The 25,198-nt window shown below is 38.1% G+C and overlaps 1 protein-coding gene and 1 long non-coding RNA gene across 2 annotated transcripts in view; both read right to left on the bottom strand.

Moving 5' to 3' along the window:
- Positions 1-19,117, bottom strand: part of LOC106064768 (uncharacterized) — a 32,471-nt gene extending 13,354 nt beyond the window's left edge. The window contains exons 1-10 of the mRNA XM_056016679.1: positions 19,024-19,117; positions 16,021-16,182; positions 14,752-14,895; positions 12,006-12,070; positions 9,072-9,170; positions 8,601-8,788; positions 5,413-5,564; positions 4,402-4,497; positions 2,041-2,212; positions 384-561 (exon numbers count right to left, since the gene is read on the bottom strand). Coding sequence (XP_055872654.1) covers positions 384-561; positions 2,041-2,212; positions 4,402-4,497; positions 5,413-5,564; positions 8,601-8,788; positions 9,072-9,170; positions 12,006-12,070; positions 14,752-14,895; positions 16,021-16,109 — 1,183 coding nt within the window. The 5' untranslated portion in view covers positions 16,110-16,182; positions 19,024-19,117. The remainder of the gene's footprint in view (positions 1-383; positions 562-2,040; positions 2,213-4,401; positions 4,498-5,412; positions 5,565-8,600; positions 8,789-9,071; positions 9,171-12,005; positions 12,071-14,751; positions 14,896-16,020; positions 16,183-19,023) is intronic.
- Positions 19,118-19,955: 838 nt separating this feature from the next.
- LOC129923890 (uncharacterized) lies at positions 19,956-23,605 on the bottom strand. The gene is made up of 3 exons (XR_008775841.1): positions 23,513-23,605; positions 22,913-22,974; positions 19,956-20,053 (listed from the first exon to the last, which is right to left on the bottom strand). It is a non-coding gene; the product is annotated as an uncharacterized LOC129923890 (long non-coding RNA).
- Between the last annotated feature and the right edge of the window lie 1,593 nt (positions 23,606-25,198).

Here is a 25,198-nt window from a genome sequence, read left to right as displayed (position 1 = left end):
ACCAAATATTACAACCAACATTAATAATAATAATCATAATAGTAATAATAATTATAATAATGATTACGAGAATTAAAGATGTGTGCTAAATTTTGCATACTTATTTATAGCCAATAGCTATAAACGAATCAATCCAAAAAATAACCAAATAGTTAATCACTTAGTGCTAATTAATAAATACAGCCTGTAATTTTACGATAAATGGCAATTATTAGTGGTTATTTCCCTTAGATAAGCTTTGTTTTTGAAAAAGTATTCTTTTTTTCTTTTACCTATTACATACAGTTTTAAGTACCCTTTAAGCTAAGTAAAAGAACCGGGCGTCATCCACTCTAGTGCAATGGACTCTGTATACCCCAAGACCAAGCAGCCCGTCCACTTACCTACTTTGGGCATAAGCTCTTCCTCCTCCTTTGGTCCAGCGTCCTGGCATCCTTCAGTGCAAACTTTAGGGGTCGGGGTCTTCGTGGTATTGCGCTCTTCTTCTGCCTTACTCGTCTCATTCAATTTGCCATCTTTCACTTTGTCGTTTTTCTCCTGCCTCTTTCTTCTTACCGGGAACTAGACATCGAAAAAGAGTTAGAGAATACTTTAATGGTGTCATCTAGATTTCGTCAGACATTATAATTATCATTTCATTTTGAAAAAAACAACAACAAAAGGTTTATATTATCTTTGAATATTCTTCTAATCAGGAAGCGTGGTCGAAAGGCTAAGTGCGCTTGAACTTGGCTTGTCTTGGCTACCTAGAAGGGGGCTCGAGGTTCGACACCCGACTCGGGCAGAGTTGCGTTTACTGAGCGCCTAAAGGCAGCACAGAATACGAATTCCTAGATACCCTCCCCCCCCCACCCCCCACCCCACTGGTCCACAGTTGAGATTGGACCAAAGCGCTCTGAGCATGCTATAAGCATGAAAGTAGCGCTATATAAAAGACCTAAAAATAATAATCAAAACAATTGTTGTATATCTTATCCTGTGTCCAATACGAGCAGTTGTTGGATACAGTGTACAATACAGATATAGTAGGAATAAAGACCCATCGGTATGTCCATAGTTTCCTTTATGTGTGGTATGTGAGTCTTAGTGCCTGGTAGCGTGGTATGCGCCCGGACTATCGTTACGATAGTCCATGGTTCCAACCTTTTCCGCTGCCATCCATTAAAGGAATTTCTGTAACTAAAAAAAAAACTAAACAAACTTTTTATCGTGTTCATTTGACGACAGTTTTGCTGGGCAGAGCAAGTATTCCGTATAGGGGACGAATGTTTGATAAAAGCAGTCTTTTTTTTTTGGTGAGCTAAAAGGTGGTTAATATAACAGAGGTGCCCCACGGAAACGCTTTAAAGACCAGCTTAGGCGCCAACTTGCTTTAACTGACATAGAAGAGAGCACCTTGGTTGCATGCGGCTTTAGAACGAGACAAATGGAGGTCATTCACAAAGGCCGTGGGATTCACAATTGAGAGCAAAAGACAATCCGCTGACAAGGACAAACGCAGAAGGCAAAAAGAAAATCTTAATCGACCACCGGCGGACAATGGCTATGCCTGCACTGGAAGTTCCCAAATATGTAGGTCACAGCTGGAGCTGCGTAGCCACGGGAAGTATTGTACTGCTCATTAGATAAGATAAGATAATTTTATTGATCCAATCAAATGGAAATTCAGTTTGACTACAATTGACAACATCAGCGTAACTACTGTACAATAACAATATAGATGAAAAATTCGAACAACATTCACATACGAAACACATACACATTCACAACCAGCGCATTATGAGTTTGACTTCTATGTACTTCTCGATGATGACAGGTGATCTTGTAACACTCTGACCGATAGTGGGATAAAAGAGTTTTAAAATCTTTCTGTTTTAGTCCTAATGGAAAGGAGACGACCACTTCATTCAGATCTGATGTAACAGTGGTTTCATCATAGAACTCGAAGACAAGACTTATTATGATTATTAAAGGTTATCATTTAAAATGACCAGAGAATAGTGTAGTAATAAAAATAGCTTTTGAACTCATCGGACTTACAGTCTTCGCGTCGAAGTCTGCAAAAGTAACAGAGCAAGAAGAGTTGCTCTGCTGCCAGAGATAACATCCGAACGAAGCCCAGTGGTTCGTGTGTAGGGTTGCAAACGAAGATCGTACAGGAATAAATCCAACTTGCCAGTTTTCATTTCCCATCACATCGTTTGGATTGAAACTGAAAATGTCAAAACTATTTTACTTCAACGCTTATCCCTGTCTGTCGGGTACAAATGTTATTTTGCACACTTCCCATTCGCGAAAAAAATTTAAAGAAACTTTGAAGCGTGGTCGAGTGGCTAAGTGCGCTTGAACTTGGCTTGTCTTGGCTACCTAGAAGGGGGCTCGAGGTTTGACACCCGACTCGGGCAGAGTTGTGTTTACTGAGCGCCTAAAGGCAGCACGAAAAAAAACAACTCCTAGATACCCCCTCCCCCCACTGGTCCACAAATGAGATTGGACCAAAGCGCTCTGAGCATGCTATAAGCATGAAACTAGCGCTATATAAAAGCTATAATACAAAAAAAAAAAATTTATTCACTTTGCTTAACAAAAAGAATCAATTAAAAAAAATGAATAAATTAGTGGTCATTAAAAAAAAAAAGTTTTTATATAGCGCAATTTTTATGCTTTTATCATGCTCAATGCGCTATGGTCCAATCTCATTTGTGGACCAGTGGGAGGAAGGGGGTATCCCTGCACATGGCTGCCTGGTCGTGCGGTTTGCATTTATCGATGGTCCAGGGCTCAAACCCTGCCCGCTCCCCGTCAACCTGTGGGAGGTTTGAACTAGGAAGGAAACTGTCTTCAACTCTGAAGGAACATCCGAACTATGTAAAACATTTTACATGCAAAGCAATCGGTCCTTAGGCACCCCCAACGGGGTTCAGTTTTGTTTTCCTAATGGTCGAGTCTTCTCTTCTAACGACCGTTTTCACCTGAGCGCCTCGTTTAGGCTAAGAAGCATTGCCATGGAGGGTGTGGGTGATAAACTCTTAACAATAAGATAGTCCCGCCACGCTAGTCAACAGCATGAACAGTGTCCCTTTAGTCCGAGATTGACTTGATGAAGGATATAACTAAGGATGAGACACTTGCCATGTGTCGAGAACGTGACAGATAGAACGGATAGAACAGCCTTAAAGGCTGGATATGGCGCGATGGTCGTGGTTTAGACCTCACAGTTCTAGGAAAATGCCTTTTTAATTATTAATCATCTTAAGTGTAGACGTTTGATAGCTTTAAGTTATACACACAAAAAAGTAAATCACCCTTTACATACCTTGCTATCTATGTAAGTGACAATGCAAGGATTATCGGTTTTTGTGGCCCACGAATAACGTAGGTGTCGTGTGGATAGCACAACGACTTAATGCATTTTTTGGGGGCCTAAATATGTCAGATAGCAGTAAGTCTTAGGTGGACTCAGGGTCACCCTAAATTCTAGAAATTCAAAATCCCAGTCTTCAATGTGATTCTAACCCAAAACCATTATTATGGAGTGTAAAATGTTTGTGTAAAATGTTTTACATGTTTCGGATATTCCTTCAGAGTTGAAGATAGTTTACTTCCTAGTCTAAACCACCCGCAGGACGATGGGGGATTGGAGCGGGTAGGGTTTGAACCCTGGACCATCGATAAATCTGAACGACAGTCCAGCGCGCAAACCGCACGACTAGGCAGCCATCCTGGGTGTGTAATTGTGTGTGTTTCTACGGTGAAGTTGGAAATAGGTTAGCTGTGCAGTGTGAATGATGCAAGAAAGGCGATATTGCTGTCAGCTGTCTTGTATAGGACAGAGACTTCAGAATGCCAGAGTAAAAAGACGTGATTTTATAGTGAGTTAGATTTTGTTCTGAATACAATTTTATATTATTACTAAAGCCTCTGCTACATTTATTCATTTCATCGCAAGTTAAAATCTGTCTATATTGTAATACAAGTTTTATATATTATTATTCACCAAAAATGTTATTTCAAGTTTTAGAAGTAAAGATATAATACGCCTACAGCGGTTCAGCTGTCTACCAGATGCTACAAGTCAACGACCGGCAACAGCAACCTCTCGGTTCGGAAATCAGACGCTCTACCAATCAGCCATCACGCCCTTCTTAAGACTATCGGTAGGGTGTAAATTAATTTGCTAAAGGTTTCATAAGATCACGGGGTTAAAAATTTTTTTATTTTTTTTTAATTTTTGCACGATGATCAGACTTGTATTGTGAAGCCATATATAAAAAGAATTAGATAAAACTTGTTTACTATTTGTACTTGATAAATCTTTTTCTTTCGTATTTGTCATTTAGTTGAAGAGTTGCACTCAAAGAAAAAAACATGAAAGTAACAAAAAAAAACAAAAAACATTACATTTTGACGACTGCATTCATTTCATCGACAAATGTAGACAGTTTCTTGTAGATAACGACGAAGTAGATGATGGTAGAAGACTTGGGAAGTATCTGTCTAAGGAGTTAAACAAACACAAAGCCATATATAGAAGAAAACTAGATAGTTTGAATAACCGTTACCATCAGAGCAGAGCGTCAAATAGATAGCTAGATCGATATAGACAGACAGATAGATGGATGGATTTTTATAGAGATATAGATAGAAAGATAGATAGATAGATAGATATTGATATATATATATATATATATATATATATATATATATATATATAGAGAGAGAGAGAGAGAGAGAGATAGAGAGATAGAGAGATAGAGAGATAGATAGATAGATAGATAGATAGATAGATAGATAGATAGATAGATAGATAGATAGATAGATAGTTTAGTTAGTTGGGTTGCGCACTTTATAGACTTTGGGGTTAGAGATTAGAATAGACTTTTATTTTAATCAGTTACTTCAAGACTCTTGAGGGGATAACATCGTTATTATTGACAGACTAGACTGTGGCCCATTCTGTAATAAATGTTTGTTTGAAGTTCACCTTGAGTCAACTTGGTCATTGAATCTGTGTTCCTGTTAGTACCTTATCTATATTTGTGACAGTGTGCATGCTTCAAGAACTCGCGATTGAAATACATCAAACAAGGTACGCACGCACTTAATCTAATTAAGCATCTTCTAGAAATACTTCAGCTACATTTGATACACACATGCATCCGTTACAATTGATATATATTTATAGAGATATAGATAGATAGATAGATAGATAGACACACAAACAGACTGACAGACAGTATAAAGTAAAGGTAACCGTTTAAGAGTTTGTCTTATATGGGGGCAAAGGAAGATCTAGAGGTTGTCTGACTCTATGACAGACCGTTAACGATGGAGTCATGTGGTCAGCACAACAGCCGCCTTCACTTCCACAGCGCATGTCAGGTATTCATTAACATTATGTTACAAACTGACCTCATCGTGTATAAATTGGCGAACAGCTCATCAGGAACAAGAATCGAGACGGAACGGACGTTCTGACCATTGGGGTCATTCTGGCAGCAGAGTATCAGATAGACCGAAGCTGGTCTCGTTGTCTTCAGGACTTGGTGGTCAGTATACACCATCTGAAAGAGAGGGCAATCGTGTGTGGATAGCACATTTCAATAACAGTTCATCAGACATCATCACTATTTCAATATACATTTTGTTGATTGGTAAATGTATGAATCGCGCGTATTAATAATAATAATAATTTAAGAAAAACTGAGATAGAAAAACAACGAAATATATGGGAGCCTAGGCTTGGAGATTAAGCGTTTATGGAATTTATCTAAAACAACTATATACCAATATCTCATTGTTATATCAACCGAGGGGATAATATCAACTGACCTCACAGATACTTTCAAGGCCCTTAACAATCTTAGGATTGCTCTTGTTGCCTGTCAGAGGGCGGCACTGCTGCAGACCCGCCACATTACCAGAAAATTTCTCATTGGAAACTGATAAAGGGACTACGATGAATTTTGTTTCCCTTTGACGAAACTCGACCCTGGCTTCGCCAGAGAATGACTACTCGTTCATTTCTAACATAGGCCTAATAATAATAATAATAATAGCTTTTATATAGCGCTACTTTCATGCGTATATAATAAATAAAAGAATTGTAAAGAATATGTGAACAGACTCCTAGGCTCTGTTTGTTAGGCACTTGAGATACTTTTATGTAAAAAGTAATAAAACTGTCGGAGTTTGAGATTTATATCTATAGAGTACAATACTAAGACTAAGACATTCTTTTTTTTTTTTTGTCCTTATTGGAAATTTTGTTGTGATTTTCAAGGGTAAGAAAGCCAAAAAAGAAAAAAAATGAAAAAAAAAACGACGTGCACATTAATAATACAGGCAACAACAGAGTTCATTGAGGGACTACACACGGACGTATTGATCCTAGGCAACGAGTAGCGCTAATACAGTCTGGCCGAGTTAGGCGAAGGCTTGTGTAGGGAATATAGCCGCTGTGCGGTCTTTTTTTTTGGCGATCCTTTTTGCCAGTAAGACGTACAGACTGTCCAACATGTCCAGTTCGAATGCGAAACACATTGCAGTGATAACGCACGAGGCCATGAGAGAGAGAGAGAGAGAGAGGAAATTGGTTATTATTAAGAGGTATACCTATACGGGAAAATGAAAACTTTGGAGTCTACACTGCCGCCATTTTTAAAAGGCGCTGCTTGTAATTAATTTAAACACAGAGTCCTTTAGCATGGAGGCTAAGAACGAGCCAAGAAATGAAAATATTGGAAACCTGACTGCAATATCATCTCTGAACTAAATAGACTCACTTCTTCGACATTGGACTCGAGCTGTCAGACATTGATATTGTTACGATTCTCTTCTAATCGGGCCTTCTGTAAACACTGCTAAACACAACACAACACATCAACATGGCTGCCTGGTCGTGAGGTTTGCTCGCTGGACTGTCGTTCGGATTTATCGACGGTCGAGGGTTCAAACCCTGCCCGCTCCCATCCCCCGTCGTCCTGCGGGAGGTTTGGACTAGGAAGTAAACTATCTTCAACTCTGAAGGAACATCCAAATTATGTAAAACATTTTACAAACATTGACAACACATCAAGAACTTGACAACAAGGCTCCAAATAATCTGGTACTTTAATAATGGTCAATTAAAACAGCCAATATGACACAATTGGCAACACAATAAAACTACTACTACTGTACATCACCGTACTGAACTCTACTGTCCCTATTTCTTCATGGACTCGTACATAACACCGGAGGACTGCACCAGGACCGACTTCATGGCTGACCTAACAGTCCCGGTCTCAACGCTCTTCAGTCTTCATCTCCCACTTTCTTACAAACCGTGTCTCTAGTCCACGCAGGCTTTCGATCACATGTCCATAACATTGGTCATATTTGCGTGTAACCGTAGTACTGTCCACTGTCCATCGCCTGAGTTCACGTGTGTCAGCTGAACCTACAGTTAACCCGCCAATAGGGTTATAACAATATTATTAGATATCAACACATATTGAACTAGAAAGAAATGAGAAGGCGGACACAGTAATAGTGATTAGTGAATCACTAGAAAGACGACACCTATTATAAGTTACCCCGACATGATCAACGTCAAATCTTTCGCCCCAGAACCGGGCACAACAGAATGAGAAAACATATGTTCGGGAAACTAAAAATTGGAACTAGCGAAACTCCCCATGCAAACTTTATCAAGAGGTCCGAACAAGAAACTGGCTCAAAAACACCCACGAAGTAAGAAAACTATATGGAGAGCTCCCTGATTTGGAAACTACTACGCAGTTCATCTCGTATACTGAACTAGTCATCTGAACACTCCAACAGTTCATCTCATATATTAGTCTAGACATCTGAACGCTCCAAAAGTTCATCTCATATATTGGTCTAGTCATCTGAGCACTCGAACAGTTCATCTCATTTATTGGCCTAGTCATCTGAACATTCCAACAGTTCATCTCGTATATTGGTCTAGTCATCTGAACACTCCAACAGTTCATCTCGTATATTGGTCTAGTCATCTGAACACTCCAACAGTTCATCTCGTATATTGGTCTAGTCATCTAAACAATCCAACAGTTCATCTCGTATATTGGTCTAGTCATCTAAACAATCCAACAGTTCATCTCGTATATTGGTCTAGTCATCTAAACAATCCAACAGTTCATCTCGTATATTGGTCTAGTCATCTAAACAATCCAACAGTTCATCTCGTATATTGGTCTAGTCATCTAAACGCTACAACATAATAATGAAAACGAGGAAGAAGATGAAGAAGAAGATGAAGAAGAAGATGATGAAGAAGAAGATGAAGAAGATGGAAAAGATGATGAAGATGAAGAAGAAGATAAAGAAGATGGAAAAGATGATGAAGATGAAGAAGATGAAGAAGATGGAAAAGATGATGAAGATGAAGATAAAGAGGATGAAGAAGAAGAAGAAGAAAATGAAGAAGATAAAGAAGATGAAGATGAAGATAAAGAGGATGAAGAAGAAGAAGAAGAAAATGAAGAAGATAAAGAAGATGAAGAAGAAGATGAAGAAGATGAAGAAGAGGATGAAGAAGATATCAGAAGATGTCTTAAAAACGTAACTGGACCTACTTCCTCTTTATCACCTTCGTTTTTCAGCGTCAATGTTGCTGTAGCTGCTCCTCCCAAGGTGACATCCGTATCGGCCTCAATTGCAATGACAAGAAGCTGTCCTTTGGGTTTCTCAAGGTCTAACATTTGTGCCGTTGGAACAAAGAGGATGAACTCTTGTCCAAAATACTTCTTGGGATATCCAGATTCTAGGGGAAAATACAGGAATAAATCAAAACATGTATTTTATGGTGTTTGTTTGTAGTGTACACCACTTACATTGAAAATAGGACAGAATTAGAAAAAGATATTCACAAAAATAGAAATTAACCAAGATCAGTACATGTCTTCGATATATGGATTAACAATAAATTACTTCTGGATGGGCCAGTGCCAATATTGTAAAAATAGAACATGATTTTCTAATACTTTTTAAAAATAATATGATTTGCCTTGTTTTTATTGCACATTTATCGAAACTGATCAGAGAACCTATCATAATGTCTTGAGTTTTTGTCTGATAAGAGAGAGTCCTTCCGAGACAACTTCCGGTAATAACGCCAACTGGTTCTGTCGCCATGATCTTAGTTCCTGAAAAAAAAATGCATTTAGCATAGATAAATGACAAAATGAATTATGGGGGTATACATATACCTCTATCTACCTCTACAATTTTAGTGTAATTTAGACAAGCGATAAATGGGCAAGCTCTCGATAGACGTTTGGTATCCAGCAATAGTTGACGGACATCGAAAGCGACATTTAGTGACGTCATGGATTGTGGGGTTAAGCTTGTTGATGTTAATATTATTCAGTTGGTGTTGGGGCGAAAGGGTGACAACATCGTATTACGGACAGATACTCCACTGCGGCAATTATGTATTAAAGTTCATTTTAGTAGTTAACGGTCTGGACTTGGTTCTTTATCTTGTTATTGGAATAGGCTTTCTTGTTTTAGTAGTTTTAAACTCATCTAATACAAGAACTCAAACATTTTCTGAGTAATCTGTCAAAACCAGGCAGACATACAACTACAGGACAGAGCATGTTCCATTCTGCAGCCTCTTCCCAGCTACTGCTCACTGAAATGAGATGCTCTATGAGGAAGGATGCTAGGTTATAATAGGATGACCTCATTTCAGGCATCCTTTCAGACGCACGATTAATTCTGTCGTGCAGATCTACCACAAGACTCATAGGACCCTTAATCACAGCCTCATTGGGTGGTCGAAGTACCCGTTCGGAATTGGATTCGATTGTTTGTGGCCTGATCTCTGTGACTCCTGAATTCCTTCTTAACCATTTCTCCGGATCAGTGTTTCGCCTATTTTCGATTGCAGCAGATTACTTCAATGCATGCGTCACTTGTGGGATGACGATTGTGTTCAATTGATGAATTGTTTAGAGAACAATGGCCTTTGTCTAAGCCTCTTCATTACTTAAAAGGATGCCAATTATTTTTACTTCATATCTTTAGATTGAAAAAAGAGCTGAGCCGAAGGTTCTTCAAGCTCTAGACATGTAAGCTTCCCTGAACAACCGTTCGCTCTGGAAGAGATCCAAGTCAATGCCTATGTAAAGCATTGCTATTTCCGATATATCTGGCACTCCGGGCGCATGGACTAGAATGCATGGCCGAAGGCCAAGTACGCCGGGAACCTCTGCCATTTTCCTATGTTGTACCAAGCTAACCGTGCAAGAAACTCGCCATTAGTGTAACTGTCCTTTGAGAAACGGCGCATGGATTATCGACAGGGACGTGGAAGCTCCCTTTCAACTCCGCTCCGTGCAATAGGAAAGCTCTCGCATTCCCTTGGACACTCCCACAGGAGTTTTGTTTTGCTATTCATTTAGCCTAATTACTTCCTCAAAAGGTCGTTTCCACCCGGGTGCCACGTTGTGGCAGAATAGGGTTAGAATATATATATTATATATATATATATATATATATATATATATATATATATATATATATATATATATATATAATATATATATATATATATATATATATATATATATATATAAGGAGAAGAACTCCGCACTCGTTAAGAACAAAATATAGTTGTAGAAAGTTTAAACTTGATCCAAGAATGGTGTGACCTAGTATTAGGATAGGTCATAAGACCAGTGACCTGTACTGTACTGGCAAGTTAGTCCAGTGGTACTTTGTGGTCCCAATTATATTATCTAGGCTAATAACTATTTGCCTCTAGATGTACAAAACTACTGAGACAGACAAGTAATAATTCTGAGATTTCAGTTGCAACAAAAGAAGGAGTTTATTTACAAACAAAAGAAAAAAGATCATGGAAAATATAAATGGCAATAAAGGCTCACAAGAGAAAATGAAATAATGAAACAAAGCAAAGTAGCAAGACAGTTTCCGGTCAATATAATTAAAGAACCACCATCATAGAGGCACAATAATGTCTTATGCCGAAAATAATATCACACATGCATTAACAATGAAATGACGTCATTCATCAGACACACTACTGTCTCGTATCTAAACAAAAGATGTCTTTAAAAAAACATACAGGAGAGGATAAGAGACTAAGTCAACGGTTCTCAACCTTTTAAGCACGGCGACCCCTTTTTACAATCTCCCACTCTGCCGCGACCCCACCTCACACACACACACACATACAGCAATAGAAGAATAGACAATAACAATCCATATTTTTGATGGTCTTAGGCGACCTCTGGCAAATCGTCAATCGACTCCCCAAAGGGGTCGCGACCCACAGGTTGAGAACCCCTGGACTAAGTAGACCTATATCATTTACATCAACCAACTTAGTACTAACAAATAAATAAAGTCTACTTAGCTCATTATCGAAATACTCTTCCCACAACAGTGGCACACTCCTCTTGAGTAACACAGCAATAGTACAGCAACACAAGTATTAGTTAAACATTATAGAGATTTAGTTCAAACTACACTGGTCAGTTGAAAGACTCAAGAGAGAGTGGCAATTGTAAACAGTTGACAGGGACTTAAATCAAGTAATAAAGGGGACTAACTCTAATTAAAAAAAATAAAGATAGCCACCCTAATTGTCCCTCTTGTCACAAATGGGTATGCGAGAAATGACGTGTATAGCTCCTATAAGGCGGCCCAACGCTACATATTTAGCAATATCTGTGAATACTGATGAATTAATTTCCTTTGTTGTCATTAAACAAAATTGTTATTTACCAGCATTTAAATGATAAATCGGTTATTTGTTTTACTGATTCATGTATGAAAATAAATCATTGTGAGGAATTTCAATTTGATCCGTGATAGGGTGTTGGAGAAATAATGTGTACACACTTTTTATGGTTACCCAGTCGGACCCTAACCATGAGCATTAACAGGACCCACCTTCAGCTACAGACTTTTTTAAGTCTATGAATTCTCAGTAAGTTCATATCTACTACCTGTAAATCCGCTGTCCTCCATCTTCTGGCTTTCTATACAAGAGGACGCAGAATATGACTGGTACCTACAACGAGAAATTAACGTTTAAGAAATATTATTACATTGAATCAGTCATTAAGTCAGTCAGTTAGTCTCTGAGTCAGTTAGTCATTGAGTCAGTAATTCATTCAGTCATTAAGTCTGTCAGTCATTGTCAGTCAGTCATTGAGTCAGTCAGACAGTTAGTCAATCATTGATTCAGTCAGTTATTCTTTTAGTCAGTAAGTCATTCAGTCACTGAGTCAGTTATTCAATCATTAAGTCAGCCATTCGATGAATTATTAAGTCCGCCAGTCAATCAATCATTGAGTCAGCAAGTCAGTCTTCGAGTCTGTACGTCCGTCAGTCAATGAGTCAGTCATTCAATGAGTCAGTAAGTTAGTCATTGAGTCAAATAGTCATTCAGTAATCGAGTCAGTCAGTCATTGTTTCAGTTCTCAAATCATTGAGTTATTCAGTCTTTGCGTCAGCCAGTCATTGAGTCAGTAAATCAGTCAGTCTTTGAGCCAGTCAATTAAAGTGTTTTCCTAGAGCTGTACAAATAATTCAAGGAATCGGATTTTCAATTTCTAAATTTACTTATTTCTTGGAAGCAACTTTTTTTTCATAAACACTTTACTAAGAGCTGGAAGGAAGCGTAGATATGAGGTTTGAACTCTGGACTTTTGTTCCTTGTTCCATGTCTTCTCTGCCTTCCTAAGGCTTGAAATAGGACAGAACAATATTATCTCTAAATGTCGAAGAATATAACTCTCTAGACGGTCAGGAGTTTCCATTCATAATAATAAATATTATTATTATTATAGCTTTAAAATGGCACTACTTTCAAGCTTATAGCATGCTTAGAAAGCTATGGACCAATCTCATTTGTGAACCAGTTGGGGGGTGGGGGGGAAAGAGATGGTATCAGGGAGAAGGTTTTCCGTGCTGCCTCTTGGCCTCAGGTTTTAAAATAAAAGTAAAGACCCCAGCTACGCTTTCAGACCCTGCGATCTATGGGGCAGATGATGTTAATGTCACCTGCTATTTTCGCCAACGATTTAAGAGATGGTGGTCATGTGGCCAGCATAAAGACCAACCACCTTCACCTTCTCAAGTCAGGAGGTACCCATTAGAGATGGGTGGACTACCGAAATTCAAAATCCAGTCTTCACTAAGATTCGAACCCAGGACCTTAGGTTCGGAAGGCTAACGCTTAACCACTCAGCCGCCGCGCCCCCTAGGCGCTCAGAATATTCGTATATAAGTGATGAGCTGAGTGATAAAGAATGGCAGTTTGTCACAACGAGCTATTCACTTATCTTGAGAACTGAAGCGCAATAAACCATAGGTAGGGATAAACATTAGAAGATAGGTCTTGCTTCTACAGTTTTCCAAAATTCAGTCAGGATTCGCGAGCTGTTTTTGTCTGTCGTTTTTTTGTAAATGGCTTGTGTTTTACGTTCTTGCATATCTAGACGTAAATATGGGGCGTGGGGGGGGGGCGTAACATTCATGCGTAGTTGGGGATCCTTTATCTAGAATAGGGTAGAACACGAATCCAATGTAGACTATTACATTTTGTAATATCCAAAACCTGTCAACTGTAGAACATGCACTATGAAATTGTGAGATAGACCCATGTAAATAGATTAAAATAATATCGTCCTATTTTTACCTTTTACCTATCCCTTAGTCAGTTGGACCGTTAAGGCACCATGCGAGATTTGTCGACCGTCTTTCTCCATCCCTTTCTGTCTTTTGCATTAGAAACTCTTTCAATGGCAGGCCCGTTCATTCTTTTATTTTGTTTTCAAATCTTCTTTCTCTGTCTGCCTTTTCTTCTTTTTTTTTTTTCTGGTACTGTTCCCTGAAGGAAGGTCTTTGCGAAGACCTTGTAATATGGCCATAGATTTTTTTTCTTGAGTTTTTTTTTTCTTTTACGATAGTCAGCAGGTCATCATGGGGTCCAATCGCTGCAGTAACCTTGTCTCTAATATCTTGGTTTGTGATGCGGTCTTTAAATGTGTTTAATGTTTAATTCAAAGACTTCATATTTAAATATTTCTAAACTGATTTGGACTGTCTCTATATGAATGTAAATTACGTTTATTTCTTGTTTAGACCATTTTCTACTAAAAAAAATTTTATGTTGTAACTTATAAAAAATTGATACACCTACACGTGACATAGACGGGCGCGTTGGCGGAGTAGTTAAGCGCTTGGTTTCCGAAACCTGGAGCCCTGGATGCAAATCTCTGAGAAAGCTGGGATGTTGAATTTCGGGATTTTTAGGGCGCCCCTGAGTCTACTCAACTCTTATGGGTTGGTCGTTGTGCTGGCTACATGACACCCTGATCGTTAACTGTTGGCCAAACAAACAGAAGATCTTAACATCATCTTCCCTGAGTCTACTCAACTCTTATGGGTTGGTCGTTGTGCTGGCTACATGACACCCTGATCGTTAACTGTTGGCTAAAACAAACAGAAGATCTTAACATCATCTTCCCTGAGTCTACTCAACTCTTATGGGTTGGTCGTTGTGCTGGCTACATGACACCCTGATCGTTAACTGTTGGCTAAAACAAACATAAGATCTTAACATCATCTTCCCTTAAGATCGCAAAGGTCTGAAAGTTGAACAACGTTACTCATAACTTTGAATTAGCTAGACTCTATACACAGCTGAATCACAGACATTCCACAGAAGTGAACAAGTAAGCTTACATGTCGAGTGTAAATTGGTAGGTAGGCCTTTTACGGAATAAGCTCTTTTTGGGTACTCTGACTTTCCTAAATTTGGCTACATTGAGATGTACTTCAATTTCAGTCCCGTCGACACAAGCTGTGACCAAAATGTAAGGGCTCCTTCTGGTGCGAGGTAGAGAGAAAACACAAATGTTTTTTTTAAATTTTAAAGAAGTAAAATAATATTTTATAATTATTTTTGTTTAAATCACAAATCTTGGATAAATTGTAGTTGTATCAATTAGTTTGAATGCCAAGTAATTACATTTGTAATAGATGTAAGCTAAAAATAATAAATCTATACGATTAGAAATATTTTTAACAATTGTTTTTGTATAGCGCTATTTAGTCCAGAGTGGTTACCGCGTTGGCTTTAGAAGCCTGAGATTGTTTTTGTATAGCGTTATTTAGTAGAGAGTGCTTACCGCGTTGGCTTGAGAAGCCTCAGATTGTTTTTGTATAGCATTATTTAGTAGAGAGTGCTTACCGCGTTGGCTTGAGAAGCCTCAGATTGTTTTTGTATAGAGTTATTTAGTAGAGAGTGGTTACCACGTTGGCTTGAGAAGTCTGAGATGGCTTTAGCCCACGAGTTTGAATTCAGGCCGTTCACCTTCTTTTATAAATACATTTAAAAAGCTATCAGCAATTATGCTATGATCATGTCACATGGTCGGACCAGTTGTGATCGGACCAGTTGGAGAGGTGAAAATTGTAAAGTTATGTATTATTTCTATAGTCTCGTCTTATTTCATGTTTCTGTTCACTAAGCATCAGACGACGACCTATAAAGGTAACTCAGCTGCCTAGTCATGCGGTTTGCGCGCTGGACTGTCGTTCGGACTTATCGATGGCGCCGTGTTTAAACCCTGCCTGCTACCATCTCCTGTCGTCCTGCAGCAGGTTTTGTCTAGGAAGTATTATTTCTTCAACTCTGAAGGAACATCCGAAACATGTAAAAAATTACACAACAAACATACCACCACTTCAGTCAAGTACAATTTCTTTCCCTAGTTCGAGATACCAAAAAAAAATTACTAATAGTTAATTTACTAAGTTGTGTATTTTTAAAAAATAATATAATGGATCCCTGTGTTATCAGGTAAAAGAAATACTTGTGCCAAATTTCACAAGGATCCGAGTTTGGGAGTGAACTATATATAACGTGTACACAATTTTTACAAGACAGACAGAGCTGATCTAAGCTTTAATAAAATTATTGTCAATAAACAAATATATTTAAAATCTTACTTTAAAGTGATGGCCAAATAGACCGTTCCCCAGGCGGTCACTGGCAGAAGTTTCACCATGGCTGATATCAAATAGTCTCCCTTGACCATCCATAGTACTAAGTGTACTGGCGCCTGTGTTTTCACGTAAACTGTGGGCTTTGCACCAAAGCCGATAGGAGAACTAAATTTTCAGCGGTAAACATTTTAATATTCTAAACAAACTAAATAGTAAGATGTCCTTTTTTTTTTTTACTTTCTCATATATACTAAACTATTTTTTTTTCCAGTTAAAAATCGTAACTGCGCGTGACATTTTATTCAAACTGTTTTCAGGCAGTTTTGTTTAATAAATTACTGCGCATATAAAAAAACAAAAATATAATTATAGCGTTTGCTCTACCACCCGAAGATAAAATTACTTTAGAGATAATGTTGTATCTATTTTATAACATTGCCTTTGTAACTTTTCTTATATCAACTTTTTTTATACACTTAGAATTAGCGCGGGTCCTGTGAAAGTGCGGGGCACACTGCAGACGCTTAAGTTGCAGTGGCTTAAGGCCGGCCATGCAAAATAGCGGCATATACTACACCGCCGGTCGACTAGTCTCTTATATTTTGTCTGTTTTAAAGCTGTAACTGGGGTGATGGGCATTTTACTGCATGAGAAATGACAGATGTGGATAGAAGTAGACTTTCTTTAGTATTTATCAGAATGAGTCGCACAACTTTTATGAGACCAAAAGAGATGAAATTACCTTGTGCCACGTGACATAAAGCAGCTATTGCATTAGGTTTATCTTACAATTCCTCTATTCAAGTCAGATCATCATGGAACCAGCAGAAACCTGGATCCGAGAACCTGGACAGCGGATCTCAAAAATCGCCTCTAACAATTTTTTTCCTAGAAATTTAACAATTGATGCATATCGCTGAGAAAAGAATTACTAGCTTTTTGGTCACAAGGGGAAAACTCCACTTAAACCGTTATCTTTTTTAAAATAAAAAATAAAAAATGTAAATTTGGCTGAAGAAATATGACAGTTTATAGCCAACATGGCGTAGTTAGCCGTATTACCGTGATTATGCCATAACTAAGTAAAGGTAACGCTACTTCAATTTTATTGAAGCTTATAGGCGATGTTTATATTTTGACGTAAATCTAATATAGATGACATCTAGTCTAGATAAAGTAAATCTAGACTAGATCTTAAAGAGTTTTAAATCAGAACTTAAGGTCTAGTGTTAGATCTTCATATCCATATAATGTACATTTTACTACATATCTATAAATAATGGCATATGTAAGGGCCTATATCTATCTAGCTGGCCGAATAGAAAAAGATTTAACAACTGACGGTGTCACGGGTTCGATACCCGAATTAATCCAAACATTTCAGAAAAAAAAAAAATAATCATGATATTCTATTTAAACTTAAAAAAAAATGATTGTATTGTATTTGTAAATAATATTTTTAAAAACTGTTTTTCTTATTAGATTTGAATACTTTCTAGCGCAAGCTAATGTTGACATGTTGAGAGGTAATAAAAAAAGTATATTGAAAACGATGACAATTGGATTTAAAAATAATATCTACGTTGCTTGAAGGAGCAAAAGGTACTTAAGGTAATACTTAAACACTTGCATATTCATCTCCGAGAGACATCTACATTTATATCACCGAATTAATTAATAACGTCTATGCCATATTACGAATAGATCCTGTATTCTAGTCTAGACTCTAGACTTATGTCTTCTAATTAATTATTGGTGATTAATTTTTGTGATCAACTTCAAAATAAGGGAAATAAATGCTACTAATTGAGATGCATATATATATATATATATATATATATATATATATATATATATATATATATATATATATATATGTGTGAATTTTGTCCTTTTACTTTGCATTGACATTTTTTTTCCTCCAACTTTCCTTCAGTCAAAAAATTAACCAATTTATCATTGAGTACTTATTAATTAATTTTGTTGTATGGAGCAGAAAGGGAGCTAAACCTTGTAATTGTCATATAAATGGTAGTAAATAGAGGTTATTTAACCTTAGATAAGTAGGTTTTTTTTTTTTTTTTTTTTTTAAGTATTCTTATTTTCTATTGTTTGATATGTTTCTTAATCTATATCCACATCATAAAAATAGTAGCTTCTAAAATAAATCTCTAACTAGATGGAGTTTTAATGTTTCCAAGTCTGTGTCTATAGTGACAAACTAGAATTGCTTGTACTATATGTATATTTATATGCTGGCGTTTTGTTACGAGGCAGGAGGTAGGTGTGAGCTCGCGCGGGCACGTTGCCCTGCCTCATCGTGGCGCCCGCGTGGAAACGGCCACTAGAGGAAGTGGCTAGGCTAAATGGGTAGCAACACAGGACTCCCGTGGGGATGCCCACGGGTAGACGAGAGTCCACCCATTGCACGGGCGGGGTTGTAATAAAGTCCCCACAAACCTGTCACCAGTCCATGCGCTGTTCCTCAAAGGGACCGTTACATAAATGGCGGGTCCCGCACAGTTAGCTTGGTACATTGAAGGAAAATGGCAGAAGATCCCGGTGCATTCTCGGCCTTCGGCCGTGTATCTAGCCCACGTGTCGGGGGTCAAACGCATCGGTCAACAGCAATGCCTTACATAGGCATTGTCTAGGGTCTCTCCCAAAGAGAACTGTGTGTTCACACAGGTTTGTTTTTTTTTTACTGTTTGGCGTCCAAGCATGTTTTTTTCAAACTTAGGGCTTGAAGAGCCTTCGGCTCAGCCCTTTAGACATCAACAAGGTGTGAGCTAGGGGCGGGTTAAAAAATAGTCCATTTTCTAAAAATCTATCACTTACCAGTTTAAAAAGAGCAAGTAATCGCTCTTACAAAATGTTATCTCCCTTCATAAAGAAGGAATTTTAATTAAAATGTATTTTTATTTTAATCGGTCTCGCTTCAAATGCTCTACCAACACCAACATTTACCATAGGCTTATTCCAAAATTACTATATCATCGCCCTTACCTGTAGTTGGGTCCAAGAGAGATAAAGCTTTCATTTGCGTCTATTGAGTAGGTGTCCTCCTGGATGGAGAGTTTTCTTGAAAATAAAATGGTCTTTAACTATAGATAAGAGAAGACGGCTTCATTATCATCTAATAGTAATGCTATATAATATCCTAAGATACTATTAAGAAATGTATAATCATCTTAACGACAAACGAAGTTATTGTCATTATGTAATAAGATGCTGCAAGAGACTTGTCTAAATGTAATGGAATACCAGTGACCTATCTATGTTTAAGATACAGCAAGAGACTTGTCTAAGTGTAATGTAATACCAGTGACCTATCTATGTTTAAGATACTGCAAGAGAATTGTCTAAATGTAATGTAATACCAGTGACCTATCTATGTTTAAGATACTGCAAGAGACTTGTCTAAATGTAATGGAATACCAGTGACCTATTTATGCTTAAGACACTGCAAGAGACTTGTCTAAATGTAATGTAATACCAGTGACCTATCTATGTTTACGGGCACAGTGATTAAGTGCTTAGGATCCGAACCAGAGGGGGGTCAAGAGATAAATTAAGAGATACGACTAGGTCTTCACTAGGTCGTTGTACTTGGGGATTTTAGGTTTTTAGATATGAAATAGTTATGTGGCCTCAGTTGGGGAAGTAAGGGGGAAAGTTGTTGTGCTGGCCACATGACACCCTTATTAACTGTAGGCCAAAAAATATATGACCTATATATCATTTGCTTTCATCGGAGAACCATGTCCACAGAAGGTAAATGTCTATCAACTATCTAGGTATTTCTGGGTTTTAATTAGGTTGCATTTTTAATGTCCGTTCTGTTACCGGAATGAGTTTATTGGTATTCAATTCTACCCTGCCTCCCCACCCCCAAATGCATTAAACAAGTTTAAAAAAAAAGTTTCGCTTGCCTCGGTTTTGGTTTCAAAAGTGAGCACGATCAGACCAAACGTCCATAAGCCTCCAGCTATTGGCAGGGTCGAAAACATAAACTCTGTACCATTGGTTAACTCCCCTGTTGAAGTAGCAGCTATCTATAGTTTATGTACTTTTATATTTGTTTCACAAATATTTCCCTTTTAAGGAACTTTTCGCACATTCTGAGTATTTAGCAAAAACACTTATATTTTAGAGAGATTAATACACATTGTGGCCTACTAGTTAATTATTCCAGTACATCAAGGACCACCTACTGAGGCCTCGCGGAACACCGTGGCTCCTTTGGACAACCTTCTATCCATAAGAAAAAGAAAAGCTGTTTGTAGGAAGAAGCCAATGATCTGTAAAATATCGCAGTTGGTTATGTCGACTGCACTTGTAAGGTGATTGCAGAGTCTTAATAATAAGCTGTTAAAGGTTTTATAATATTCTATATTCTATTCTATATTGTGGGAAGCGTGGTCGAGAGGCTAAGTGCGCTTGAACTTGTCTTGTCTTGGCTAACTAGAAGGGGGCTCGAGGTTCGACACCCGACTCGTGCAGAGTTGTGTTTACTGAGCGCCTAAAGGCAGCACGGATACCCCCAACTGGTCCACAAATGAGATTGGACCAAAGCGCTCTGAGCATGCTATAAGCATGAAAGTAGCGCTATATAAAAGCTATAATAATAATTATAATAATAATAAAATTCTCTTATTTAAGGGGGCCCTCTGAGCGTCGTGTTTAAAAGTTTACAAACTCTAATTTAATTTAACACATTTTCCGAAATAATGTAATAGCCTACATCCGTAGACAGTACTACTAGTAGGCTTCATCCTTTCAGGGCCTACACACTTAGCGATTAAAAAGCAACATGAAGCCTATATGTCGTAAAAGAATATAGTGTTCACTATATGCGAAAGTACAGTTATCGATAAGTTATCAAGCTTAGCAAAAGGACTTTGAGGTCAAGTAGACCTAGATTTCGATGTCCATCATATGATATACAATTGTTGGGCCGGATGGTATAGAAAGGCATGGGCCTATTTCGACACCAAAATCCGCCCCTGATTAGTGTTTCTATACAGTCCACATCAGGAGGCGAGGTGGCTGGGCGGTAAAGCTCTTGGCTTCCAAACCGTGGGTCCGGGTATCGTATCCTTGTGAAGACTGTAATTTTGAATTTCAGGATCTTTCGGACTCCTCTGAGTCCACCCAGCTCCAATGGTGTTGGGGAGAAGTTTAAGGCGGTTGGTCGTTGTGCTGGCCACATGATTACTTCTCGTTAACCTTAGGTTAGACAAACCGATGACCTTTACATCATCTGCCCTATAGACCACAAGGTCTGAAAACAAAATGTTCTGTCCACGTCAGCTTCCAGCGTACCACTGGATCTTTCTAAAGAAAAGTTTAGAGAAGGATGTCGTAAAGGGGGAGGGGAGGGGAGGGGGGGGGGCTCTGTAAATGAAAGGTTGAGTGTTGTAATACTGGGTTCTTACTTCCTGAAGTACTCTAGACACGTGACAGGACAAACACTATACGAACTGACTCAAGTCCGTTCAGCAGACAACATGAAGATTTTATTTACAACATAATAATAATATACTGCACTCCTTGTTAGTGCTACAAGTCAAGAAATAATAATCACATCCGCATAGCAGCGGTATCAAAAGTATCAATCACGTCCGCATCTCAGCGGGTAACAATAAGAACAATCACTACTAGTGACACTGGAGCTTCAACTATAGATATCCATTGAAATATGAATAATACCTTAATATCCAATAAGCACATAATGAAATCAACTCTCAAATATAATTAATCAACAATCACTAGTCCAGTGACTTTCATGCTATATACATATATACACACCAGTCCAGGAAGAAACGTCCAACCTTCCTGGACCGGGAGCAAGACCTTAATTGAAATACGAATAATACCTTAATATCCAATAAGCACATAATGAAATCAACTCTCAAATATTATTAAACAACAATCACTAGTCCAGTGACTTTCATGCTATATACATATATACACCAGTCCAGGAAGAGACGTCCAACCTTCCTGTCCCGGGAGCAAGACCTTACTGACTTGACTTGACTGAACTCAAAGTCAACTTTTCATTCTACTTCCTGTTTTCTACATCAGGAATTCCACGTGTCTTTTAAACTATTAACATGACGTGAACTTTAGATCATGCAATGTCAACTAAGACTGTGACAGGCTCATAAAACCACTATAAAGGACAAATAAGGCGCAATTTTTGTTCTCACTGGCTTAGAAGAAAGGAGCTGACAGCGGATGGACCCTGAAATAGACAGCTGGAGAGTTCTCAAAAAGGACGTGAGACACAACTGTAGCCCAAAGAAAAGCAGACATCGGCTTTGTCTGCATTAGTTATTACCAAATATCAAGGTTGAAAATGGGTTTGCGTAATCATTTAAAATACTGCACTCAACCATACTCTTCCATATCGAGAACAATGCCTATTATTATTATTGTACTATTATTATTTGTATTATTCTTATTATTATGTTAGAAACGAACGAGTATTCATTCTCTGGCACTGCCAGGGTCGAGTTTCGCTACAGAAACAACATTCATTGAAGTCCCTTTATCAGAGCTTACTGAGGAATTTTCTGGTGATGTGGCAGGTCTGCAGCAGTACCGCCCTCTGACAGGCAACGAGGATGTTCCTAGGAATGTTAAGGGCCTTGGAGATATCTGTGAGGTCAGTTGTCATTATCAACGCGGCTGATACAACAATGGGATATATTTTTATTCTAGATATCTTCCATAAACGCTTAATCTCCAAGCCTAGGTTCTAATATTTTCTTTGTTTTTCCATTTCAGTTTTTGTTACATTATGAGACAGTGGTACAGCGATGTCAATAATGGTATAAACGACGATAATTAAGAATATTAATGTGTGAAAAAATATGCCCAATAAACCTACCTCTGCATTGAAAACATGTGAAGAAAAGCCAGGCCAAAACAGCAGAGTGATGCATATGTTTGCTATTATGGAAGAAATAGAATCAATAAGTCTCAAAGCAATACAGTCAAGTCTAGATCTACATTTCCATTGCATGGCATTCTTAAACCTTTGACTTATATTGCACTATATAAATATAGTTCAAATTTAGATAATCAGATAATGTTAATTATCTCAAAACTGAAGCTGTGATGATTTTTAAAAAAATGTATCTTATCTTATATAATAAAGATGTTACTTCAAAAATAGAAGATGATTACGTCCTACGCGTCATGCATCTAGTCATGCATGTTAAGCAATGACTTAAATTCTGCCAAGTCACTGGTTTTCCTGGCTGGCTCAGGCAACCCATTCCATGCTCTAATAACACTAGGGAAGAAGGAGTATTTGTACACATTTGTCCTAGCATATGGAAAGAGGAATGCTCTTTTATTTTTGTGTCTTTGAGTATTTATTTTATTAGATTTTGTTTATGTATAGATCTACATATTCATTTTACGTTTTAACAATTTATTATGGCTTACAATTTTAAAAAAAGGAACAGTAACATCCTTATTGTACCTTAGTCATGTGTGAATTTATATAAATCTAGAATAAGAAATGTTTTTAAATCTTTGTTTACAATATGATATAGATATTATCCACATCTTTTTTTCAATGCGTATTTTTCAGTACTACCTTCTTCCGGTTAAAATTGGTACCGAAGAGAACAGAGTTAATTAGCACCTCGGTAAAACATTAGACGTAAAACACAGGCTGGATGTCTAGCTCTTAGAATTTCATATCTATGAAGAGAAGGCAAGAAATAGCTGATTGTTGGTGTGTCCGGTTAAAGAATTAAGCAAGTTGTGATAGTAAGTGTCTGTGTTTTTGAGTGGCTGGTGGTGCAGTGTGTGTGTGCCTGTGTATGAAATGACCAGTGGACCTTGAGTGTATATGGTTGAGTGAACAGCAGTGTGTCAGGACTGTGTATAAAAGGAGGTCAGTTTATAGAGAAGAAGTGGCTGGAGTAAAGAACATAAATAGAGACTAATAAAATCATTGTGTTTATTGAAGCTCATGTTGTTTAAGTGTGTCTATTACATAAGTATTGCTTAGCTAATAGCTATCATGGAAGACAGGACCTGCCATCAGGCGGATTCGGACCAGCTGGAGATCATTAACAAATGCCTCGGGATACACAATTGACCTCATTCACCAATAGTAAACAAACAACATTTATCCACGTGGTGCTCTATCTCTTCTATATAATTTACGATCTCATGTTTAATTCATGATGGTTGTCACGTGACAGTTTTTTCCCGTTGTTTTATTAATAAGATCACGTGACTAAATGTTGTTTGTTTACGATTGGTGAATGAGGTCCATTGAGGCCTAAAGAAAATCTTCTGCCGAGGACAGACGTAGACGACAAAACGATGAAAAGAAAATGTCAATCGACTACCGGCGGGAAATGGTTATGTCTGCTATAGGGTGGCAAAATATGTAGGTCACAGCTGGGGCTGCGCACCCACGGGAAATACTGCATTCCTCATAAATCTTCAGACTCGAAGACAAGGCTTATAATTATTTAATTTTAATATAGCGTCCTTGACATTATTTAGTTTTTCTTGTCTAGACTGAAAAATAGAAACTAATTCTTATCCGAGATCGATCAACTCACAGACCTATATATATATGTATTGTTATGTATTAATCACAAAACTATATATTTACGCAAATATGACCCGAGAAAGGCTTTTATCTCGTGGCCAGGATGAGAAATTGTCTCTTCACCGATCTCTCTGTCAGGAGGCCCCCGTCGACTAAGTGATCATTTATTCACACCCGTCTTGGCATGTTGCACGCTCTTCCGAGCCCCTGCATGAATTCCTCCTTTCATGTGTGGCCGGAAGCTCAAGCCCCACATGAGGAGCCATCCTTATGCCTATTCTGTCCCATCGTACCAGTGGGGGGAGACCATCAATACACGTATGGGCCCCTTTGGGAACCGGGCTGATGGGGGGTTTCGGACTGGTTTAGCGAGCCTTTTTTTCCATCCCTACCCCGTGTAATGTAGCCTCGCTAGAGGGTATGCGTGGTAGCCCACTGAGAGCTATGTTTGCTACCGTACTTGGCCTATCCACTTTCCCGGGCGGACGTTTCCACCGGAGGGCCAACACTGAGCCAACGGGAGCATTCCTCCGGGTGTGGACTACTAACGTCATATATTTCTTAAGCTACATTTTGATAACCTCATTTACATTG

Source organism: Biomphalaria glabrata, chromosome 18 (assembly GCF_947242115.1).
Source record: "Biomphalaria glabrata chromosome 18, xgBioGlab47.1, whole genome shotgun sequence".
Taxonomy (NCBI): domain Eukaryota; kingdom Metazoa; phylum Mollusca; class Gastropoda; family Planorbidae; genus Biomphalaria; species Biomphalaria glabrata.
The sequence above is the reverse complement of the archived record's forward strand: the minus strand, read 5'-3'. Positions and strand labels throughout refer to the sequence as shown.